We start from the raw sequence: 16,918 nt of genomic DNA on the forward strand, positions 1-16,918 counted from the left end.
CAGTGAACACATGAAAATCCTCCGGTGTGACAGCATGAATGTGAAAATGTGAAACAAACACAGGAAACCATCTTTGATGTGGACGGAGGAGTTAAACACGCGGCCTGAGTGATGACGCGCGATTCTGGACCGTGGTTTACGTTAATTAAACGACGTCTGTGTCTTTATTTAAGGTGCACGGTTATTTTTATTTAAAAGTTTAAAACAGATTTAAATTGTTTGTTTTTTTCAGTCTGAACTCATTCAAAGTTTAATTCTTTTAATTAGTTTTGGTTTGTTTCACTGCGCGTCTCCACTGGTCCCACACGTATAGAACGTCGCCTGGGAACATTGTCTTGGCAAAACCTTCCTTTTTTTTTCTCTCAATTGCGCGATCCAGTCCAGGTTTTCCACATGTAGGAAATCAGCTCATCTTTAATTTCTTTTAAAAGAAGCTTCTACGTATAAATATAAAGATTATTGTCAAAGAATGTCGAGGACATTTTCTACACACACACACACACACACACACAGAACCCAGGAAATAAAGCGATTCGTCGTCTGGGCTTTATCACAAAACAGGTTTAATTTAATATCTCTTTATTTTTTAAAATAATTAAACATTTGTATTTCTCCAACCCTTATTTTTTTAAATCTTTTTTTTTTTCTCTTCAGTTTTTAAATCATATTATTTCCGGGGCCGTTCTAAAGCACACATGTAATTCTGCCAGAGAAGAGGAGGAGGAAGAGGAGGAGGTTCCCCGTCAAAACTCCCATCAGGACAAAAATCTTCTGCTCCGGGTCTTCTTTTTTCCTTCCCTCCCTCCATCTGACCTCTGACCCCCTGCCTACTTGCCCTCACCCCTAAGCCCCTCCCCCTCCCTACCCCAACTAAATAAGGAAAAGAAAAAAAATAAATGGATCCAATGGTCAAAAAGAAAAACGTTGAAAATGAGATAAAAACCAAAGAGGGAGGAGTCAGAGACATCAACGGACTAAAAGAGAGGGGGCGCTATCATAAATACCAGGAAGTCTTCTTCCGTAATAATACCTCTTTATATACTGAATACTCCTCTGAAACTTTCCTACGAAAAAACAAACAAAAAGAAAAAAAAAAAAAAAAAGCTAAATTTCTACAAGATACAAGAAAATCAGTGAATAACAATGTACACTCTCTCTCTGTCTCTGTCGTCACGTTAGATGTTAGCACAGCAGTGATGGTGGTGGCAGCAGGGCGCCCCCCGCTGGCGAGGAGGGCTGAGGCGAGAAAGAAGTTGGTTTGTGTTTGGCTCCTCTGAAGATTCAGGATGATCTTCTTTCTTTTTTCAGAACGTCCATAACATGAGGAGGAGGAGCAGGAGGAAGAAGAGGAGATGGACGATGGGGAGGAAGAGGAGGAGGAAAAGGAGATGGAGGAAGAGGAAGAAAAGGAGTAGGGGGAGGAAGAGGAGGTGGTACCAGTACCAGACTGACACCAGGAAACGGTTGTTTGATAAACAAGGAGAGAAAATTGGATGAAGGGCAGGAAAATTAATCACGTGATGAAGATGGAGAGGAAGAGGAAGGAGTGCGTTTACATGTCAACAGTTCACTGCGTTTTTTAGTTGTTTTTATTCCTTTTGTAGTAGTGCGATCAACTCCGACTCGAAACAAAAATGACACAAATTGTAAAAATAAAAAAAAACAGGAAGTGAAGTCGCGCTATTAACGGCAAAACAGGATGTGACGGCGTCAAGTTCCTCCAGTGTTTACCGTGAACATTTATTTTAGCGCGGTGACATCACAGAGATGGGAGTCGACCCGTTCCCCACACTGTTCCCCGCGGAGTTAGCATCGTTAGCATCGCTAGCCTACGACGTTTTGAAAAACGAGACGGACGAACGATCAAAGTCGCAAACAAAGTCCCGGTCACTCAGTAATTGGCAGTTTTCAAACTGATGGTAGCCCTTTTTTTTCTTTTTTCGATGAGTGGAGTTAGCTTAGCGTTAGCCACATGTGAGTTAACACAAAACGTGAAAAATTGCTTTGTTTGTACAAGTGAGAAAACTCCTCTGACGCAGCTGCACGCACCAGGCAGTGGACACGCCCACCAAAACAACGCTAACCAGACTCAAAATAACCAAATAAACTATCTTTAATTCGGGACAATAATGTTCTGTAAAGCTGAACTCCATTTCCCATCATGCTCTGCTGAAGCTGAAGTCTGTAAACATGTTAGCTTATTTCACATCACTTCCTGTTCTCATCACCAACATTAAAATATTTGACAAAACATTTTATTAACGCGGAAATAAACAGAAATAACGACGTTATATTTAACGGGCGATTAAAAACAAAACAAAAAGGTGAAAACGAGTGTGAACTCGCATGTAAACGCACTTTTAAAATGTCCCTGTTTTTACTGCTTTATATGAACCCGTTTGAAACAGGAAGTCGGAGCTGGAGAGGAGGAAGTGGAAGAGGAGGAGGCAGTGGACGAGGAGGAGGGAGTGGATGAGGACGAGGAAGACGAGGAGGAGGAAGTGGACGAGGAGGAGGGAGTGCACGAGAAGGAAGTTGGACCAGGAGGAGGGAGTGCACGAGGAGGAGGAGGAGGCAGATATCGGGCCTGGGAGGAAAAACAAAGAGGAAAACCAGGAAACTCAAAGTCAGGAAGGAGAGACTGTGGTGACGAAGAGGAAGAAGAGGATGAAGGTTTTTAAAAATCATCATCTTTTTTGTCTTTTCTTCTTTTTTGTTTTTGTTTGTTTCCAACAGTTCGTTTCATGTCCAAACGTCGTCTTTCTTTTTTTGTCTTCTTGTCGTTTAAATCCCCCCCTCCCACACAAGTCATTTTCTCATTTTCTATTTTTTTTTCCTCCTTTTTTCTTTTATTATTATTCTTATTATTCTTATTATTATTCTTATGATGACTGTTTTGTTTTTTTCTGTTTGCAATAATATCAGTTTAAGGGAAAAAAGAAAAAAAAGAAAAGAAAAATAATAATTATTTACAGTGCTGTTGAAAGAATGAAAACAGACGGTGATGAATCTACTGTAAAGTAAGTCGCATAAACACAGGAGAGAAAAAAAACAACAACAAACAAACATAAGAAAAAAAAAAACACGTTAAGAAACCAGCGGCCTCCGCGTCCGTCCAGAGACGACCGCCTTTCATCTGGAGTTTTCCGACTCTGGGCAGACATGGCTGATGTGGAGGTGGAGGAGGAGGAGGAGGGGGGAGGTGAAAGTGAGGAGGAGGGGGGAGCGCGGCGCTGTCTTCGTTAAGTCGGGATGATCCCGTCGCTCCTAAGGCCTCGCTTCAGCTCCAAGTCCTCCAGCTTCTTCCACAGCTCCTCGCGCTCCTTCTCCTTCTTCTTCTCACTGAAACACAGAAAAAAGAAAGATTTAAAAAAACACATTCACAAGGAGGAGGACGAGGAGGAAGAAGAGGAGAGATCGGATCGCGTTTTTTGATCAGTTGACGCTGAAAAACTCATCAGTGACAGGAAACATGACATTTCAACCTTTTTTTTTTTTAAAAATGAAGAAATTAAAGTGATGTAGAGTCAAAACTGTGTGAGCGCCCCCTGCTGGTGACACACAAACACTCACTCTCACAAAAGGGAACAATAGTTGTTTTGTTTTTTTAAAGCTGCTGTATAAATAGAGTGAGTGGTTTACACAGTCTCACATTGAGATAAAGACGTGGACAGAACATCAGTGAATGTTTTCTTACCGCTGACGGTCTGACTTGTAAGTGGCCGTGAGCTCGTCAAATAAAGTACTGTTCATCTCCATGAAGGCCTTCAGGACGTTATACACCAGCGCCACGATCGCCCTGACACAGACACACACAGCAAAGAACTCATCAGCTGACGACTCGACCAACCCTCGTCACAGCGTTTAAAGGTGTTTCATTAAACCATTTCAGGGAGGAGATCTCACAGAAACTCACATGATGAGACTGACAAACATATATTATACTCACGGGTTCCAGTGCTCTTTGGAGATCCTGTAGAGGCTGGCAAACATGATGGGCAGGATGACGCTGGAGTTCTCCTCGATCAGACTCATGATGTACTCGTTGTTCCAGTAGTAGAGCGCTCGCTCTGCCACCTGTGACACACACACACACACAGAGAAAAGAAAGAAGCTAAAACACCTGCACTGTTTTCATTTGGTGCTGCAGTACCCATTTTAACCACCAGAGCTCGCCATTGTACATATATTACATATATACAGGGTTCCCACACATTGGTTGAATCAATTTCAAGGTCTTTTCAAGGACTTTCCAGGAACAATTCCCTCAAATTCAAGGACTAGGACTGTGCTGACACAGCTTAAGACAGGAGGACAACTTGAAGGAGCTGGTCTTCGTCCACGCTCTGCATGTGGACAAGTGATTGTCCTTGAGATCTTGGTCAAAGTCAGTTTGTCTTTTGTGAGACAGATGTTAGAATTTTCGTTTCCCAGACATCACGTCGATGTTTTCTCTCTTGTCTTAACGTCACTCGCTCATTGTTGACAGAGACAGTGTCCACAACACGGCGAGTAATCATGTCTGTCCCTGTTTGTCCTGCGTCGGCCTCGTCTACCAGGCAACGCAGGGTCTGAAACAGCAGGTGGCGTCGTAACAAACAAGGGAGACTTTAACCCAAATACCAACTTCACTTCTTTCAAACACTTTCAATGACCCTTATCTATTAAGGGCTATTTTTCAAAAACTTTCTCAAGGTTCTTGAATTTCTTTTCAAATTCACAAACTTTCAAGGACCAGTGGGAACCTTGAGGCACAAAATTCAAGCGCTTCCAATGACCCATGTGTATATAAGAGGATTTTCCAAAAACTCTCAAGAGCCTTAAATTACACTTTTTGTCAAATTCTCAAACTTTCAAGGATTTCAAGGACCTGTGGAAACCTTGAAGTGCACAACAGCAGTGGGAGAAATTTACTTCAACATCATCTTGCACAAAATTCAAGCACTTTCAATGACCCATGTCTATTTTGGGCAATCTTCAAAAACTTCCAACAATCAAATTGGCAAACTTTCAAAGATTTCAAGGACCCTTGAGAAGCATTATATACATATGTAGACTTTAAATGTCACTGGCTGTGTTTCCATGCCTGGGCTGGTTCTTCACTGACCTGGAAATGTGGGCTGGAGACACATCTAGAGATCTGTTTGAAGAGCGGCTCCTGGATCTTGACGAACTGTGTGGGCTCGATGACGTCGAGGATTTCCTCCAGCTCTCCGAGAAACATCACCTGAGACACAGGACAGCGGGGACACACGCGTCAACACACACACACGCAGAGAGACGCGCGTCTCACAGTCGTGCAGATAACGGGCGTCTCACCTCTTTTTGACTGCAGGTTTTTGGCCAGAACTTCAGTAATCCTCTGATGACCTGAGGGAGAAAAACCACATTGTTTTGTTTCCTGTTTTAACTTCATTGACACTTTAACAGCAGTGGTCTGCGTGAATTGTACTTGACGCTCAAAGAAAGTAATATTACGGTAATTCCATCACATTTCTACAGTAATCACCCAGAAACAGCTCAATAATATCAATGGGCAAAGCCTTTGGGACATAAGGGAGGATACATTTCAACTTCAAGTTGCTGTAAAGTGATAAATGTGACACAGGAAACCACTTAGTCACATTTTAATGAAGGGGAAAAAAGCCTTAAAGTGTTTGAAAATCAGGTTTTGAATCATGTAAACGTTGTGCACTGATACTCACTGGTTCTGTTAATGTTGGGTCTTTCTCTAGGAACTGTACAATGCAATACGCCAGCTGCAGAGAGGAGAGGAGACGATTGTGATCAGGTAAACAGACTTTCATTCAGGAGAGTTTATTTTCCACTTAAGACCGATATCGCGATGCATCACTATACGATTTTCTTGCAATATATTGATGATCACAGAATCGTAATATCGCGATATTATTGGCACTAAGTATATATATATCGTGAAGTATACGCATCATGTTCACAGATAGAGTGAAGTGGACTGTCTGACTGTTAGAAAACTAACTATTAATACACTGTGGGAGTTACAGTAGCATACAGTAGTTAGAGTAGTTACCTGTGCGTGGAAGAGGGACAGACTCCTGACAGTGTGGAGCGGGATCAACACTTTGACCAGAAACTGTTTATGCTCTGCTTTCAGTGGCAGAGCGAAACCATTGATTATACTGGGGAGAGAATACAAACAGAAACATTAACACATTAACACATTAAACGACTTCACTGTGACAACACACCTGCACTGAGTTTGTTCACATGAACATTCCAGTCTTTAAAGCAGTGAAAAGACTAAATTAAAAAGGAACCAAACCTTTTGTTTTAGAGATTGTAATTTACAAAGGCAGGGAATGTGAATTATAGTTATTAACCCACATATGTGCAGTTTTATGTGTATTATAATTCACTGTATGTTAAAAAAAAAGTGTTTATATGAATTTGAGTTTGTGGTCTCAGCAGCTGTACAGTCCCACTCTTTATTCCCTTGTCTCCTTGTCGCCTCCTCTCCTGTCTCCTCCTCTTTTGCCTGAGATCAAATTGCAAACACGTGACTCTGAAACAAAGCGATGCTACTGTGAGCCGCTGGCACAGATTGTGCAGTTTTACAAGAGTAAACTGATTCCTCTCTTCTTCCCTTTACAGATTATTTGATCTGGATTACTTTCAAGACACCGGAGAAGTAAAAAAGGAAATATCAAAGTAAATGTCCTCCATCTTCTTTCTTAGGTTTTGTTCTGGTTGACTACTGCTACTACTACTACTACTACTACTACGGTTTGAATAATAAGAGCTTTAAAATAATAAGAAATTATAACTCTCTCACACAAAGATTAGTTCAATCAGGTGTTTAGATTCATATCATATTGAACACTCAGCAGCAACAAAACAGTAGTTTGGTCTTTTCACTTTACGACTTTCTTCATTCCGTCTCTGTTTCTGTGACTGTATACAATGTCATGTTTAATTATTCAAATAAAGCTCTATTTTAATCCATTAAAATAAATAAATTGGACACGCATGATCAAACGCCTTCTTCCACAGTTTTGGTGTATTGATGTAGGAGCGCCACATACAGGCCTGGCATATGAACTACAGGGGGAATCGCCATCAAAAAGACAAAGAAAAAGATAGTTTAGGTTTCCTTAATTTTCCGTGTGGATAGAACCTGAGTCTCTCTTAAACATCAGAGTAAGAGTGTGTGTGTGTGTGTGTGTGTGTGTGTGTGTGTGTGTGTAGGGGGGCCTCCACATACCTCCCCAGGATCTCCAGCAACTCAGCCACCCCATTGAAGTGCTCCGTCTCATAAACAAAACTGCAGCGAGGACAGAGAGGGACCGAAGACAAAAGACAAGAGACGAGATTAAAGGTTAAATCCACTCAAAACCACAGTGTGTGTGTGAGAGAGAGGAAGAGCAGGTTTTTAAAATAGCAATTAGTGATTCATTACAACACCACAAAAACATCACAGTGACCCTCAGTTCATCAGTGAAGTCAAGTGAAGTTTTGCAGAGGAAATGAAAACATGATGCCTCTGGTCATTGGTGGTACGGAGACAAAAACCAACCTCTTCGTTTCACTCACCGTAGAAAAATATTATTGATCTGTTTTCGTATAAAAGCCCTCAGCCCCAGGAATTTTCCATAGATTCTATGCAAGACTGTCTTCAGGTAGTCTCTCTCCCGAGGATCCTCACTGTCGAACAACTCCAAGAGCTGGACAGAGGACGAGAGACGGTCAGAGGTCAGGGAGTGTTTGTGAAGGACAGTGGGAGAAAAGAAAAATGTCTACAGAAAACGTACAGAAAAGCAACTGCAAAAATCCTACGACCACCTGATCATCAGAGGATGAGGAGGAGAGACTTGTGACTCACCTGTAGGACAAACTTCTGGTCTATGTACTTTTTGGCAATGCTGGGCTGGAATTCCTGACTCTCCAAAAACCGGATGAAGAACTCGTATACCAACTGGAGAGAGGAGAGGAGGACAGAGGAAGAGGAGGAGAGGAGAAGAAGACAGAGGAAAATGGAGGTGTTACAAAAAAATCATTTGGTCACCAGCATCACACAGTTGATGAGCGCACCACGAGCCGGTGTCTGAGAGATGTCTGACAGATGCTTGTGTCCTGCCTCAGGGGTCCCACACCTTGTTTAACATCGAATTGAAGGATTTTTCAATGACTTTCCAGGACCAGTTCCCTCAATTTCAAGGACAAAATGTGCTGACACAGCTTAAGATGGGAGGACAACATGTAAGAGTGTCTTCATTCATGGCGTCCAACCTTTTGTTTTATTCTGAAAACCCAGTAGTTTTTAAATAAAATGTCCACAGAGACACAACAGAAGCCTGCGATTATCATAAAGCAAAGACGAGTCAAAATCAAAACTAACATTTTCAAAAGGATACAGCGAGTTTTATCAACCACCAACGTGGAGGAAGACAAAGACAAAAGAAACCACCAACCACAGCTAGCATGGCCGACAGAAGGGCCATCCAACATTGACCACAGCAACAGCAACAGCGTTGAAATTAAAACTATTCAAAATATTCACAACTTAATCTAAAGGCTGGTCCAAAATCAGACGAGCAGAGGAACAGAAGACGCTGCAGAAGTCTGGACATCGATTAATCCTAACCCTGTGCCAGAGAAATCCTTCTATATCTTGGACTATACCAAGTGTAGGCCACACCCACACTTTCTTGCCAACTAGAAAATTAGCATTTCATGCACAAAATGCAATTAGGAATGCTGAGGACCTGCAGAGGACGGCAGGGACGCAACATCCTGGGTGTAAGATGGCCATAGAAAAAGAAGGTGAAGCTCTAATTTAATCTAATCTAACGAGATAGAACATATGACTGAACATGTGCGCAGCATTTACCTGTAAGTGTGGCCAGGAGGCCTCGAGTGTGGGCTCGTCCTCCTCAGGGTCAAACTCGTTACTGTCGCTGGGCGGAAGGGTCCGGAATATGTTGTGAGAAACCTGAAAAAAAAAGAAGAAATAATGTGAGTGTTTTACCATCAACTTGTTCACAGGAAGCTGATCAGTGAAAATGACTATTTGTGATTTTATTTAAAAAGATTAATGATTCCAAAAGGGTGAGTGATTAATGTAACATGAGGTGGCAGCAGCGGTAAGCATGTGATCAGTGGACTGACTGTATGTGTATCTGCAGAAGTAAGGAGAGTTTAGTTCCTTGAATGCATTTTGTAGCTGCTCTTCTAAGCTCAACATACTGTAATTATGACTTTTTTTTATGACACATTTTGCATCAAAAACACATTTATTTATCGGGAACATTTATTGTTCCGTATCAAAAGAGATTCTTTTATTTTGACATTGTATGAAATACTGTAACGAAAACCCTCATTGCGATATAATTACGGAATACCGTGAAATAATTTTAATATTCCGTTTTTTCCACTTCACCCGAGGTCATTTCAGTTTGAGACTCCCGCTTTAGATCCAGCAGAAAAGTCTTTGAATGCATCACCTGAATGCAATCCAATATTCTAACAGTGCTTTTACCTGGAATGCCTACTCTCTCTTTTACTCTTGCTACGCCAACAAGTTTGTCAGGTACTTGTAAATGTTTACGAGAGGTGGTGATAACACCGCAAACAAAAAACATTATGAACTGAGTCAAGCACCTCCAGAAGCATCATGCTAAAGAGCTAAAGGAGACGAGACTGACTTTTGGTGGATGCACTGCAAAGACGGGAAAAACTGGTGTTTCACATATATGTGTGTGTGTTCTTTTGTGACATTTTGTTTTATAAATTTAGGAAAGTAATGTTTAAGTTGAGCCTGATACGGTTTATTAACTAAACAATGGTATCGGATCAGTACCAGGTGTTGGCTGATACACAAAGCCCGAGCATCTCCACTCTTCATGCAATTATGTAGAACAAGTTGTGTCCTCACCATTTTGACGACCTCGGGGTAGGCCTGCTCCGTCAGGTATCCCCGGCTGACGGTCACGTAGTCCACGAGCTCATTGAGCGTGGAGCGCTTGTACTCCTTCATCTTGAGGTCCGACAGCGTGTCCATGAAGTCAAAGACAGTACAGCACTGCTGCAGCTTCTTCAGGAACAGCTCCGGCTGCTCCAGCGCCGGCACGTCTGCAAGAGGAGGAAGATGCACAGGAACGTTTAAACAAAACAAACACTTGTCCAACAAATATCTTTTATGTCTCCACAAAACACAAATACCACCATCTATTTTTCCTATGACATTTTAAAAAAAAAAAAAACGATCCCTAGCATTTCTAATCCAAACAAAGTCAAAGTCAGTACAGCACACACTGGTGAGTCACCTGTCAAGTTTGAAGCCCGTCAACGACCCGTTTTAACAGACAGACAAAGACAAAGTGGACGCTGCACACACTGGTGTGTTCTTTTTTTTTATAAAGAACAATCAAGTGTGTCATTTATTAACATAGTTGCTGTGGTAACCCACACACAGATCAAAGGAAGGTGAGGACAGTGTCCGTCTCCTTTCATTTCTCTATGTGAGACGGGGTTTGACGACATGTCTGTAGCACTTCTCTCCGATAACGCTTGCATTTCGTGCCCCAAGAATCACAACATCTCCAAGTTTGAAGACCAAGCTTTGGTGCCCCAATCAGGTTGGACATTTCCTTGAATTCTGAGAGACAAGCTTGTTTTAATTATGAAAAATAATTACTAACGCCCAAATACTTAATCCTTGTGGCCCCAGTTCATGTCTTTATCTCATTATTTAAGAGACATTTCCGACAGGAAACTGAAGTTTGTAAACCACTCACTCTCCCACACCAAACTCCACAGAGAAAATCAGTGATTTTAACATCACAGCACACAGGAGTTGTTGATCCACTGCTGCCTCCATCAGTAAGATCAAATGTCTTATTTTGTGACTTCGGCTTTTGAAAATCCTCATTCTGATTAAAATCAGTGACACAAAGTGACCACACGAGGCAGCAGTAGACCAGCAGCTCCTGTGTCTACCGCAAGCTAACATCAATGATTTTCTCTATGGAGTTTGGTATGGGAGAAAGATTCATATTACCACACTTCAAATGTGGATTTGAAACCAAACATTTATTCATCCGTCATCAAACATGCCGTAGGTTTTAAACCTTGTTACCGAGCATGTTCGAGGCACGGTCAGCCGAGCCTCGTACAACCACTGTCCCTTTAAAGTCGCGCTTAAAGGCCTGTGTGCAGTAACTACAGCAGCAGTACACAAACATGAACAGAAAGAGAAAGAACAACGCACACACTTAACTGGGTTCTGCTATTTTTCAAAAACTATCCATTCTGCATGCAAAGAATGTAAATGTGCAGGGGAGGTGTGGAGCTTTCACACCATGAGACCATGGGCGAGGATACATATACACACCTATATGTATAGAGAGAGAGATATATATACACACATATACATATACATATATACATACACACACGTGTATGTATATGTATATTTATATGTATGTATATATATATATATATATATAACTGGAATATGTTGTGTGTAGCTCCTTGTTCATGCTCCTCTCAGTACATCAGTGTGAAGTTCTCCGCTGTACTCCATCGCAGTAATTACCGGGGCTGGGCTTGTGTTGAGGGAGCGCTCTGGGGCCTCGGGGACGTTTCAACTCTGCCGCTATCGGAGCATGAGCGCGTGTACGTACGCTTCTTAGAGGAAGAGCTATTAATAGACAGATAATCACACTGGACCCAGTAATCCTCATTCAAAGACAGCGAGAGCACGGCGACCGAGTATGAATGAGACACGAGAGAGAGTGAGAGTGTCACTGTGTGTGTGTGGCCTACAATAACCCAAAATTAACCCTTAACACACATCAACAAGAACCTTGGGGCAAAACTAGCCATAAATCAAAACTCCACAAAAGATATGTAAACATGATAATAAACACAGTCCTGACCCAAGCCTTTGTGGGGCCCTAAACTGAACTAGCTCCACCTCAGAGCAGCCGGTGTTAAAACTACTATTGATGCAAATAGAACTCCGTCTATTGCATGAATTATCGTTGTGTAATTTACTCCAAATCAGCGTCACTGTTGTTTTTTAACTTCACAAAAGTAAAATCACAAACGTGGCCTCATATTCATTTGCACCTTTGTATTCAAGTGTAGTTTGTATAGTGTAAATGTGCACTAAATGGACAAAATAAAAGCAAATCAACAGGAGAGCTGCAACTTAGCATTATTTCTGATTATTCTCTCAATTAATCAAGTAATCGTTTGGTCCATAAAATGTCAGAAACGTTAAAAAATTAGTTTCTGCGATTTTCAGCTTCTTAAATGTTAATATTTTCTAGTTCCTGTCATTTTTCAGCTTCATAAATGTCAATATGTTTGCTCCTTATAACAAAAGTAAAAACTGTAGTTAAAACTGAATCCTTTTGATAAGAAGACATCATCATTTCCATGATACAACATTTTCTGGAACAAATGAGTACTCCATTAATTGAGAAAATAATCAAGAGATTAATTTATTATGAAAAAAACGTTAATTTACATATCAATTTGTGTTTTTTTCCACGTTTCTAGACCTGCACCGTCTCCATTTGCACCGAGTACAACTGCCTTTATTTTTGTTTTTAATTGAAATAACTTAAATTTACAAAAAGGTGTCACATTTATCAAATATCGTCCAACATCTACGACGTATATGATAGTAATCTGGTTTATGTGGCTGAATCTTCCTCATATATGACATGTTTGCAGATTTTACCTCCGTGTGGTGACAGAACTATTCTGAGATAGTTTATGAGTGGAAACACTGATGCTCTGCTCTGGCTACAGCACTTCAGCCTGTTTGGTTTCTCAGCTTAGAGAGAGAGAGACTTTGGCAGAGGAAGAGAGAAGTGGCAGGAGGCGAGCGGCTGTTTAATTAAAGATGGAGAGGAGGCTTCACCACTGGCAGCACGAGCGAGTATGAGCAGTCGCGTGGCTCACCGCGGGAACTCCTTTTAGCTCGACTAATTACATAACAGTAACGAGCACACGTCATTTTTATTGAAGTAGCTGCTCTACTCTCAGTGCTGCTGTGGATGTTTATCACCAGGCGTGGGAATCACGGGGAACCTCACGATAAGACAATCAGATATCTGTCCAACTGTCTCACCATTTATTCACAACATGGAGAACAAGTGCATGATGATGGTTATTCACGCTTTTCCACAACACAGTTCTAGCATGACTCGGCTCGACTCGTAAACATCTGAATGTGATTATTTTGAAAGGTATCTGTGCAAATCTGTGACATCCAGACAAAGATGTCTGTAGAATAGAACGTGTATAGATCAAAACAATAATTCATCTGAACTGATATATTTCCGCACATTTTTGGCTTTAACAAATATTACGCCTCCTGTTATTTGAAAATAGATGGATAGAATTGTGTTATTTGTTCAGCCCTGGTACCAAACAAGCTGAGCCGATACTAAAATGTACAGTTCCAAAATCTACTTATAGTTCCAAATTCTACTTAAATATTTCAAAATCTACTTATAGTTCCAAATTCTACTTATAGTTCCAAATCCCACTGATTGGTCAGAGAGTGTCGTCACTGAAGAGTCATGAGCGCGACGTACGACACAAGAATCAAAGCCAACAATGTCCAACTGTAGATCAAAGTTAAAAAGACTTAAAAATCCTGAAAACGTGCAATAATCTCAGTGACTGTGTCAGACAGATTCTGAAGTACAAATCTATTTAATCCACCGATTCGAATGATTCAGTGAAGATGCAACAGCGATCCTCTTAAATCTGCTCTCTCTGTGGGTAAATTAAGTTAATTGTCAACAGGGGTCAACGAACAAAGGTCACATCCACAGTGGCTTGACCTTCCTCCATCCCTATCCCAGTACGTCTCCGAGACAACAGACCTGCTGCACCTCTTCCGTTTATGCCATTACGGAGTTTGTGTACATACATGCTGACCTTTAGGCAGAGGTCACGCTCCCGCTCTCTCACTCACTCACTCACTGTAACTCAAGCCCGCTCACTCAGTCATACACATCCACTGCTTTTAGAGACAAGGGGCTTTCCCTCCTTACACCCGTGAGTGTGTGTGTGTGTGTGTGGACTGTACTGAAGGAGCGAGCCGCCTGCTCGTCTTACACCTTCACACCAAAGCTCTCGGTGTAACTGTACGACCGAGGACTAACGGAGCACAGTCGTGAAGTATTTTCCATCATAAACAAGTAATAACTTTCTCTTAATATAGTGAAGACGATGGAGGGAAGTTAACCTGTCAATGAAGGAGGTATAGTGACGAGCTCACCTGAAACGCGGGTTAAAAAAAACTGATGTGATCCATAAATGTCACGTAAATGCTTCATGGAGCACGAGCTGCATTCTACTGCTCCAAAAACCATTGATCAGATCAAAACCAGATTAATCGTCAACTATGAGTGTTTGTCAAGAAGTTTCTCTGATGTTTCAACTTCTTAAATGTGAATATTTTCTGGTTTCTTTGCTCCATGAAAGAAACCAGAAATCATGAATCATTTTGACAATTGAGATCATCATCATTCACACGTCTCTCATGTCACCATATCCGTCTCCACCCGCCCCTGCCCTGCTGCTGTATACACACTAATGCTCCCTCAGTCACGTCTGACAGAGGTCGTTTTCTGACGAAGGACGCAGCAAACTAATAAAGTTGCATCGTTTCTGTTCAGGAAGAATTTAACAGCAGCTTTACATTCACTTCAGATTATACATGATTTACATCCCAGCTGAAACAGTGATGTCATGTTTCCTGTGTATGTGTGTGTGTGTGGGGGGGGGAGGGCTCACTGCTGGGTCTATAAACCATGGAGGTTAAACATTACATAAAGGATTAAAGCAACATTGAGATGATAAATGCCGGCGACTGTCACAACATCTGTTGTGTTTGCTTCTCGGAGCTGGAACACAGATGTGACCCCGGCAAAATGGCCGCCGTCAGCTGTGCATGCAGATATCCGCAGCAGGCGAGCGGGCGGGTACACGACCAGCTGCTCAACAATCATGACACTCACGTGTGTGTGTGTGTGTGTGTGTGCAATAAAGCTGCAACTAGCATTTACTTCAAGAATCATTGAATCAATCATTGATATCTGATTGGAGTTTTCTGCACAAAGAGTTAATGCAAAGCATTGCTACACTGACACTGTTCTTTCATCGTACAGTTACATTAGACAAACCTCCAAACACTGGTCCACCATAATCATTTTGTAATTACATAATCATTTCATAATAATAGCAGATTTATGTGGTTTCTGTGGAACAAAAAACATTGCATGGGAAACTATGTGAAACCTATATGGCTGAATCATGCACAGCTTTAATTTGAAAGGGCAGACACAGGAAGTGTGTTCACACTCACTGTGTAATTTGACTAAGGTCACTTCAGTGTGTTACAGAATTAATTAACTGTTAACGTATACATTTATTGTATTGTGGTGTCTCTGCCGATTCTCACTCCTATTTTTTTTTTAGAAAAAAGATAATTTAATAAGATCATAGATGAATGAATGAATGAATGAAGTCATGAGGAAAGACGCAGCTCCAGCACATCAATCGATCACAAGTACTGTACGCTGGTGAGTTAGACAGGAATGCATGAATGAAATATTGATGTTTGATTAACTTGATAGTAGAAATCCAGGCGAGAATATCGCATATCGTCTAATCACGAGTTCTAATGTGTTTAAATTCAACAAAATGTTCAGATCAGTGTTAAAAATGTCACTTGTGACGTCTTTTTACAGACCTGGAAATTCATGTTTACATTAAAACCTTCAGTGTGCAGATGATTACTTACAAACGGCCTTAAATGACGACCGGTGGTCGACCGAGAGGGGGCAGCAGCTGTAGCAAGAACTCTGTAAATATACTGTGTGTGTGTGTGTGTGTGTGTGTGTATGTGTGTATGTATGTATGTATGTATGTATGTATGTATGTATGTATGTATGTATGTATGTATGTATGTATGTATATATATATATATATATATATATATATATATATATATATATATATATATATATATATATATATATACACACACATACATATATATATATACATACATACATATATATATATATATATATATATATATATATATATACACACATACATATAAATATATATATATACATACATACATATATATACACACATACATATACATATATATACATTTATATATATATATATACACACATATATATATACATACATATATATATATATATATACACATACATATATATATATATATATATATATATATATATATATATATATATATATATATATATATATACACATACATACATACATACATACACACACACATACACAGTATACTCATGGCCCAGATACATGTTCCCTCTGCTCCTCTCTCCATGTTCTCAGGTCTCATATAAGCGACTCCTGTAAGGCGCCAGGCTGCCGTCAATCATTAACACGCACACCGTCGCCCGGGGTAAACGTTGCCCGTGCTACTGTAGACGAGAACGCGGCACATGGCACTGCAGGTGTCACAGCGCATCCATAAATCCATAAACAGAGACTCATGTAAGTGGTTATCTAAAGAGTTAAAGCAAGTTCTCAGCTTCTTAAGTGTGAATATATTCTGGGTTTCTTTGCTCCGCATTACAAAGAAATCATTAAAACTGAATCAGTTTGGTTTGAGGACAAAAACGAGATGAAAATGTTGTCCTCATCAGCTTAACTGATGAGGACAATAATCAATAACGTCAGTTGTAGCCTTCAAATCCTGCAAGTTTTTTCTTATTGACGTTGACTTTTGCGGTCAATACAGGACAATGTTTTTGGGCCCTGATTTTCTTTTTTCCCGCCTCCATCCACTACCTACCTTAAAAATCAGCTTTATAATAACAAATGCTACAAAAAACCTTAAACA

At 40.6% G+C, this 16,918-nt stretch overlaps 1 protein-coding gene across 5 annotated transcripts in view; it reads right to left on the reverse strand.

Moving 5' to 3' along the window:
* Window positions 1–539: 539 nt before the first annotated feature.
* ppp2r5eb (protein phosphatase 2, regulatory subunit B', epsilon isoform b) overlaps window positions 540–16,918 on the reverse strand; it is a 35,922-nt gene continuing 19,543 nt past the window's right edge. For all 5 annotated transcript variants that reach the window (XM_058614841.1, XM_058614840.1, XM_058614839.1 and 2 more), the window contains 12 exons: window positions 9,911–10,107; window positions 8,867–8,968; window positions 7,859–7,951; window positions 7,570–7,700; window positions 7,241–7,300; window positions 6,050–6,158; window positions 5,706–5,759; window positions 5,320–5,370; window positions 5,108–5,227; window positions 3,950–4,077; window positions 3,698–3,799; window positions 540–3,342 (listed from right to left, as the gene is read on the reverse strand). In XM_058614841.1, coding sequence (XP_058470824.1) covers window positions 3,243–3,342; window positions 3,698–3,799; window positions 3,950–4,077; window positions 5,108–5,227; window positions 5,320–5,370; window positions 5,706–5,759; window positions 6,050–6,158; window positions 7,241–7,300; window positions 7,570–7,700; window positions 7,859–7,951; window positions 8,867–8,968; window positions 9,911–10,107 — 1,247 coding nt within the window. In that variant the 3' untranslated portion in view covers window positions 540–3,242. The remainder of the gene's footprint in view (window positions 3,343–3,697; window positions 3,800–3,949; window positions 4,078–5,107; window positions 5,228–5,319; window positions 5,371–5,705; window positions 5,760–6,049; window positions 6,159–7,240; window positions 7,301–7,569; window positions 7,701–7,858; window positions 7,952–8,866; window positions 8,969–9,910; window positions 10,108–16,918) is intronic.

This window comes from Solea solea, chromosome 18 (assembly GCF_958295425.1).
Source record: "Solea solea chromosome 18, fSolSol10.1, whole genome shotgun sequence".
In the NCBI taxonomy this organism is placed as follows: Eukaryota; Metazoa; Chordata; class Actinopteri; order Pleuronectiformes; family Soleidae; genus Solea; species Solea solea.